Raw genomic sequence first — 8499 nt, 5'->3', positions numbered from 1 at the left:
CGCCGCAGGCTCCTCCTACCCCGCGGTCATGTGCGCCCCCCGCTGCGGGTCGAGGCGGGGCCCGGACAAAGCCCCAGTGTGCCGGGCGCACGGCCCGCGGGACAACGGCGGCTTGTTGGGCCGCGTGGGGCCGCCACCTCCGGGGGGCGCTCCCCCCACCCTGGCACCGTCAGGCGCGGGCGGATGGGGACATGTCATAAAGAGTCCCCCCGGCTGGGGCCCAGAAACTCAGATCCCAGTTGCAGCTCTACCCGGACCTTCCGGCGGGCCCTGGGGCAAAGCACCCAGCTCTCCAGCCTGGGATTTCTAGTAGAAACGTGATGGGGGCTGGACCTTGATGGCTAAGGGCTCTCAGCTCTTCAGTTTCTATTTGTCACCAGAAAAGTGGGTAGTTCCTCCGCACCCATGCAGCCATCCTAGCAGCCAGCCCTCCTCCTCTCCTACTCACCCACCCATCCGTCCTCCCATCCCTTCCTTCACCCACTGCGGTCCCTATGAGCACGGTGCCATCTAGGAAAGCTCTGTTGGGACCAAGAATAACTGCCATTAGGGGCCCGAGAAATCAGACAGTTAAACAGGGGCAGATGGAGGTGTTCCAGGCCCCTGGGTCCCTTGTAGTAAAGGAGACTACAACAGGATGTAGTTAGAGGTGAGAGTTCTGGAAGGTGAGTCTGTAGACCAACATTGGAAGCTTTGTTCACCTCTGACCTGCTAGGTGACCCTGGGAAAGTCCCCTTGGGGCCCCAGCTGACCCTATCTGTATGTCTCAGGATGTTGAAGTGAGCCCTTCCTGGCTGCTAGAACCAAAGATGCAGAATGTAAAATAACAGAGACCAGACACCTCCTATGAGACAGAAATAGAAGGAACTGAACCTGCTTTTTCCCTCCAGCCATCCCCTTGCCCCTCCATCTATAGTAGTAGGTGACTATGAGGCAAAAGTCGTACAGAGCACGACAGAGAGTCCACAGATCCCATTTGAAATGCAGTGACTGGAGAAAAATAAAACTGTTTCCTTCATGTTTCTTCCTTCCTCAAGTTTACAGCATACATGTGGCTGCCTGTCTCAGCTCTCTCTGTGTCCAGAGTGCTCATAAAAATAAAATTACTCAGCAAACACTTGCTGAGTACCTACTATTTGGAAGGTACTAGGGACACAGCAGGGGATAAGGGAGAAACAGTTCCCACCTTCGTTAGTTAACAGTCTAGACTAGCACTGCCCAATAGAAATATAATGCCAACCACGTGTGTAATTTTAAGTTTTCTGGTAGCCACATTAAAAATGTAAAAACAATTTAATTGTTAATAATATTTTTATTTAACCCAATATATCAAAAATATTATAATTTCAACATGTAGTCAACATTTTAAAGCTATTAGTGAAATATTTTATATCCTTATTAAGTTCGAAATCTGTTGTGTATTTTAAACTTAGAGCACATCTTAATTCACACAAGCTGCATTTCAAATGCTTAATAGCCATGTGTAGCTAGTAACTACATATTGGACATTTCAGATCTAGGAGGGAAGGACAAACAAAATAAGCAAATAGACAAAGCATTTACAAATGGTCATAGTTTTCTATGCAGGAAACGAAGTAGGGGAGGTGGTCAGAGAGAACCTCTCTGAACAGGTGACATTTGGGCTGTGACCACACATGTAAGAAGGACCCAGGGCACCAAGCTATATGTGGAAAATTGCACCAAAGATGTGCTGACATCTGACTTGATTTTCCCAGAATGCCCTACCCAAGGATGGCATTAAAAAATGCTGATAAAGGAGCCTGAAGACTACTTCCTCATCATGACCCTGGCCTTAACTCATGAACCTAGGCAGATGAACGAATGTTCCTGGGTCTGTTTCCTCATCCATAAAGGGGCAATTATAACAGGTCTTTGTACCTCCATTTGGTTGTTAGGGGAATAATCAAATCACATGTATGAAAGAACTCTGTCAGGTTAAAAGCCCTGAAAAAACAAACAAACAAACGAAAAAACAGATGTAGCTATTAGACTTAACACATTCAATATCCATGTACTATTCAGCCTTTGAAAGTGTTAATTATTGCCGTAAACCCAATTTGTCTTAAATAAATCATGAAGTGACTGTTTTACAAAACCAATAATTTGAAGATGCTAAAATGCAGGTCTCACTCTGTCATTCCCTTGCTTAAAACCCTTCAGTGGTTCTTTGTGGAAGGCAAAATAATGCCCCCACCCCCCACCCCCTGCAAAGATGTACATGCAGTAATTCCTGGAAACTGTGAATATGTTATGTTACCTGGGAGGATAGAATTACACTTTCTAATCAGCTGACCTGGAGATTATCCTGGATTATTCACGTGGGCCCAATGTAACCACAAGGGTCCTTACAAGTGAAAGAGGAAGGCAGGAGAGTATGAATCACAGGGGTGACAGGAGTGGGGGTCAGAGGAGAGGCGTGATTGCTGGTTTTGAGGATAAGCAGGGGCCACAAGCCAAGGAATGTGGTAGAAAAGGCAACGAAACATCCTCCGCTAGATCTTCCAGAAGGAACACAGCCCTTCTGACACCTTCACTGTAGCCCAGTGAGACCCATTTCAGACTTCTGACCCGAAGAATTGAAAGATAATACCTTCGTGCTGTTTCAAGTCACTAAATTGTGGTAATTTACAGCAGCAGTAGGAAGCTCATGTACTCACCAATGCCCTTGGGAAAAAGTCCAACCTGCTTAGCATAGCACATGAGGCCTGTGGGATCTAGCTTCAGCCACCGTGACCTTGAGCAAGTTTATTAACTTCTCTGGGCCCCAGTTTCACCATCTGTAAAAACGGAGGAAAAACTCCTTATAGGTCTGTAGTGAGATTAAATGAGATGACATATTTAAAGTACCTAGCAGAGAGAATGGCATACAGTATCATCGCCATTATTATCATCGTTGCTGCTATTATCAGGGAACAACTGAGGGAAGTTGGGAGGTCTGGGTTCTACTCTTCTCACTGGGGCTCTATTTTCACACGTGTAGAAAAGGAAACAAATAAAAGCATGTAGTTTTGGCAGCCTCTTCTCTCCTCTCTTCTCCACACTTTCCTGGTCACTGATCTGCATTCATTTCCTCAAAATTCTTTGCTTTCTCTGACTTCCAACTTTGCACATGCCATACCCTCTGCTTGAAATGCTTTTCCCTTCCCCTTTGCCAGGCTAACTCCTATTTCCTCCTGGAAGTCTTTACTGACCCCAGTTAGACTTGTTTAGACCCCACTGTTATGCATTCCCAAAGCATCCTATACTTCCTTTATCATATTGTTGTTACAGCTTGTGTGTTTTTCATTTGCAAAAAAAAAAAAATCTTGAATTCAAGTAAGGTTACTTTGACCTATTTGCTTCAACTGTGTTGTTTAAATAAAACAAAATAGCCCAAATAAACTTGAAGTAGTTGGAGTTCCCTTTTCTCTCCCCACTTCCTTCACTCCCCACAGGCAACCATTATCATGAACTTCATGTGTATCTTTTGAGTTCATGCTTTTAAACTTTTAATTCCTGCATACACATAAGAATATAGAATATACTTTTGCATGTGCTTATAACTAACACACAAATTTCAACCTTTAAAAAAAATTTATCATTCTACAACTTTCTTTTATTCACTTGACAATAGTTTTGGGGGACATTTCCATGTTGATTTAGATCTGGATCATTTTTATTGCTGTATAGTGTTTTTTTTGTTTGTTTGTTTGTTTGTTTGTTTTTAAAGATGACTGGTAAGGGGATCTTAACCCTTGACTTGGTGTTGTCAGCACCACGCTCACCCAGTGAGCAAACCAGCCATCCCTATATGGGATCCGAACCTGTGGCCTTGGTGTTATCAGCACCGCGCTCTCCCGAGTGAGCCACAGGCCGGCCCCTGTATAGTGTTTTATTATTAGAACATATCCTAGTTTATTCATTTGTTACCCTAACAGTGGACATGTAGATTATTTCTAATATTTTCCACTATTATGAAGAATATTGCAGAGAACATCCTTATATATATGACTAATATACAGGTGCATAAATTTCTTTAGGAAAGGTTGTCACCTTGCACATTAGCTACAAGATGAAAGGTACTCCACAGGGTTCTGCAGCTGTTTTCCCTGTGCCTGTAGGATATATGTCTATTAATGGAGTTGCTAGGTTGTGAGTGTGTGCATTTCCAACTTCACGAGATATTGCCAAATTGCCTTGCAAAGTGTGAGGGTATGAGCAGCATATGAACGTTCCTGTTTCCCCACATCCTCACTAATATTTGGCCTCACAAAAACATTGATATATGTTTTTATTTTTATATAGCTGATGTATTTCAAATCATGTAATTGCTTTAATTTACATTTCTCAATTGGTTTACTGGCCACTTGAATTTCTGAATATTCTCTATTCATATCCTTTGCTCATTTCTTTTTCTTTTGCGAGGGTGGAGGTGTCTTTTTCTTAATGATTTGTAGAAGTTTTTTGAGCACCAGCTCATTGCTACATACGTTGCAGGTATTTTCTCCTAGTCTGCAGCATTTTTTAAAAACATTTTATTTATTTATTTACTTACTTGGTGTCTGGCCAGTACAGGGATCTGAACTGACCTTGGTGTTATCAACACCGTGCTCAAACCAACTGAGCTAACCAGCCAGCCCATGTAGCTTGTCTTTTAATTGAGTTTACCATGACTTTTGTTATATGCCAGTTTAAATTCTGAGGTAGTCACAGATCAACTTTTTTCTTTATGAGTAGTCCTTTATTATTGCTTATCTTAGAAATCCTTCTGCACCTTGAGATCATAAAAATAGACATATACATCTAAACTATTTATCATATTTATTCTTTAATCCACTTGAATTCGGCATGTATTTTTCAACCCTGTGGAAAGTGAGTTTCTCAGTGCGATTTACTGTGTCCTCCATCCTTTCCCCACTGATTTATGATGCCACCTCTATTATACATCAAATTTACACACACACACACACACACACCTGTGTCTGTTTCTAGGCTTTTCATTGTTTTCCACTGATATTTGCCTCTCCCTGAATCACAATAGGACTTGATGGCACAGAAGTGTCTCCCTGGTTTTGACAAGATCCTTCAAAAATCCTGACTGGATTTTGGGAAAACACATATTTCTAATATTTAGTCTTCTCATCCATGAACATGGAATAACCTTCCATTTATTCAGGCCTTATTTAATGTCCTCCAATAATATTTTGTAATTTTCTCTATGAGAATAAAAACTCCACAGGGGCAGGTGCATTGTTGGTTTCATTCACTTGTATCTTCAGAGTCAGGAACAGGGCAGGACACAGAGTAGATGCTTAATAAGATTTTATTGTTTAATGAAATGTCTTGCATATATTTTGTTAGGTCTATTTCCTACATATCTTATATTTTGTTGCAATAATTTTTTTTTTTTTTTTTTTTTTTGTGCAGCTGGCCGGTTGGGGGATCTGAACCCTTGACTGTTGCTATAAATTTTTAATTACAGTTTCTAATATGCTGTGATTGGTATATAGACACTCAAATGTTATTTTTGTATTAATTTTTTTTAAAAGGTCTTTCCTTTGTTCTAGTAATCTCTCTGTAGATTCTTTTGGATTTTTAAATGCAGACAGTTCTGGTAGACTTCTGTCTCAGAAGAAGGGAAGAATGGATATTGTATAGGCAACTAGCAGCATCTTCCACACTTCTAACTGTGTGAGGTAAGAAGAGGCAAGTACACTGGCCTTGGCAGGTAGAGCAGAGTTTGTGAATCTGAGTTCAGTTAACTATATGCTCTTAGTGAAGAGGACTTTGAATCTGAAGCAAATAGTACAATTAAACAGGTGTCTTTTGAGAATTCACGTGGCCAGTACTGGCACTAGCAGGGATATCTATTGAATAGAGGTGATGGTACCAGCAATGGCATCCAGTGTTCAGTGCCATTTGCAGCAGTCATTATCAGCAGTGGTGTCCAATGTCCAGCAATAATTAGCAAAAGCATTCCAAACAAAGTTTCTGTGAACCCTGATTTTGACTATAGTTTTTGATCAGCTAGACTCCCTAGACTCCTGCCCCTTTTAAAATTCTGATTATCCGAATTTCCTGTCAATTCTGTGACTCATCTAATATCCCACCAATGAATTTCATTTCTAGTTTAATCAGAGATAGTTTCTACATTTTGTAATCAAAAATGGTGAACAGTACAGCTCTCAAGCAATCTGCAAATGACAACTTTGTCTCTTCCTTTCCAAATCTGATACCAGTGATTTATTTTTATTTCTTGTGTTATTGCATTGACCAGTATTCCCAGTTTAATGTCAAATAGTAGCAGAGATAATTAGCATTCACACCCTTCCCTGACTTTAGTCAGCATGCTTCTTAAATGTCACCATTAATAGGGAAACTTGCTGTTGGATTTTTTTCTCTTTACTCATTTTTTTATTGAGGTAAAACTTACAAATAATGAAATGCATAGATCTTCACTTTTCAATTCAGTCACTTTTGATGCGTGCTATACACATGTAACCCACATCTTTATTAAAAGATGGAAATCTCCATCACCCTTCTGTCATTCCCAGTTCCCTTCTGTCATTCCTAGTCAGCCCACCCTCAATTACTTAAAACTACAATGAGCTATCACTGCAACAGCTAAAATGAAAAAGATGGATAAAACCAAATGTTGATGAGGATGTGCAGCAACCAGAACTTATCATACACTGCTGGTAGGAATGTAAAATTGTACAAACACTTTGGAAAACATTTTCATAGTTAAGTATAACTTATATACCAATAATACATGATGTTAAGCGTATACTTACCATCTGACTGTGCAGTTCTTTTGTTTGTTTGTTTTGTTTTGTTTCGTTTTTTTGACCATGCAATTCTAAGAGACATGAACATTTCCTGGTAACCACCAATCTGTTTTCCGTCTCTATGGATTTACCTATTCCAGACATTATACATGGAATCATACAATATGTTGCCTTTTATATCTGTCTTCTTTCACTTTGCATAATGTTTTTGAGGCTCATCCATGTATCAGTATCAGTACTTGGCATGTCAGCATGTATCAGTACTTCATTCCCTTTTATGGCTGAATAATATTCTGTTGTATGTATACACTATGACTTGTTTATCCATTCATGGACATTTGGGTTGTTTTTACCTTTTGGCTATTGTAAATTGTGTTCTATGAACATGCATGTACAAGTGCTTGAGTACCTGTTTTTAATTCTTTTGAATATTTATCTAGGGTTTCCTGTGTTTTCTTCCCCGCCCCCATAGTTTGTAACTATCCATTTAATTAATTTCTTATTTATCCATTATTGGCCATCTGCCAAGTCCCAGGCATCGTGCTAAGCTCTGGGAACACAAGGGCCCCAAATGAAATAAAACAAAAACAAGAAAACCCACAACTCGGTCTTTTCTTTCCTGGTGCTTGTCTTCCTTGGGGTTAGACATTGAAGACTTAAAACAAAGGAACCTGCTTAGAGGAGTGGGTAGTCAGAGAAGGCTTTTTCTGAGGTAAAATGCAAGCTGAAATCTGAGCAGAGAGGGTGACAAGAGCCACCAGCTAAGGGAACCTCAGGCTTAATAGAGATATGTGTGTCTATGGGAGTGTGGGGATGAGAAACAAGGGTTAAACTAGTAACTGAAAGAAGGTCGGAGACTGGAGTGGGGAGAGCAGGGGGCAAACAGCAGGACAGAAGAGGCTGGCAAAGTCCTCAGGTGCCAGATCAGTAAGAGCCTTGTTGGTCAAGGTGAGAAATTCCATCCAGTCCTTATATTAACGGTGATGGGGAGCCATGGAAGGTTATATGTAGGGGAGAGACATGATCTGATTTGTGTTTTAAAGAGCCCTTTGGCTGCAGGGCACAGAATGAATTAGAATGGATAGGGCAAGGGTAGGCACGAGTAGACTGGTCAGGAGGCTGCTGCAGGGGTTGAGGTGTGTTCTGGCACACAGTTGGTGCTTAAGAATTAGAAAGTGACTGGGAGAAAGCAAAGCTGACTGATGGGCCATGTTACCGACTGTCCCATCGACCACGTGACTTAGTGAGGGACCTTCCTCGAGTAAGGAAACTTAGTACCAAGCTAGCAACTTTTCAGACGCAGCGCTGTTAGGTCAAGGGAAGTGTAGTTAGGGTTAGGGTTAGGTGCTGGGTGGTGGGTGTCCGAGGCACGCAGGCAGCCTCTGGCCAGGGGGCGGAGAGGTGGGGCTGGGAGAAGGTTGAGGTACCTGAGGGGATAGTCGCGCAAGAGCCTCCAGGCTCTCGAATGCACCTGAGCCTGCGTACTCCGCTGAGAGGAGTGTCGTTGGTTCATCCAATCCAAGAGGCGGATTAGCCCTTCCGTCGCCTTGGCAACGAGACGCACAGAGTAGCGCCGGCCAACTGGGAGTTTGATCGGGCTCTGGGGAATCGTGTCATGTCGCGATTGAAGGTAGGAGTGGACCCAATCCAGATGCTTTCATCGTCCCTAGAGAGATGACGGGAAGCCGCAGAGGGATTCGGAACTGGGGGT

The 8499-nt window shown here is 41.9% G+C and overlaps 1 protein-coding gene across 1 annotated transcript in view; it reads left to right on the top strand.

The window, feature by feature from the left end:
* The first annotated feature begins 8403 nt into the window (after positions 1–8403).
* TTLL9 (tubulin tyrosine ligase-like family, member 9) overlaps positions 8404–8499 on the top strand; it is a 47954-nt gene continuing 47858 nt past the window's right edge. Inside the window, exon 1 of the mRNA XM_008577381.1 lies at positions 8404–8418. Within this exon, the coding sequence (XP_008575603.1) occupies positions 8404–8418 (15 nt within the window). The remainder of the gene's footprint in view (positions 8419–8499) is intronic.

This window comes from Galeopterus variegatus, unplaced genomic scaffold (assembly GCF_000696425.1).
Source record: "Galeopterus variegatus unplaced genomic scaffold, G_variegatus-3.0.2 Scaffold65, whole genome shotgun sequence".
Classification (NCBI taxonomy): Eukaryota; Metazoa; Chordata; class Mammalia; order Dermoptera; family Cynocephalidae; genus Galeopterus; species Galeopterus variegatus.
The sequence above is the reverse complement of the archived record's forward strand: the minus strand, read 5'-3'. Positions and strand labels throughout refer to the sequence as shown.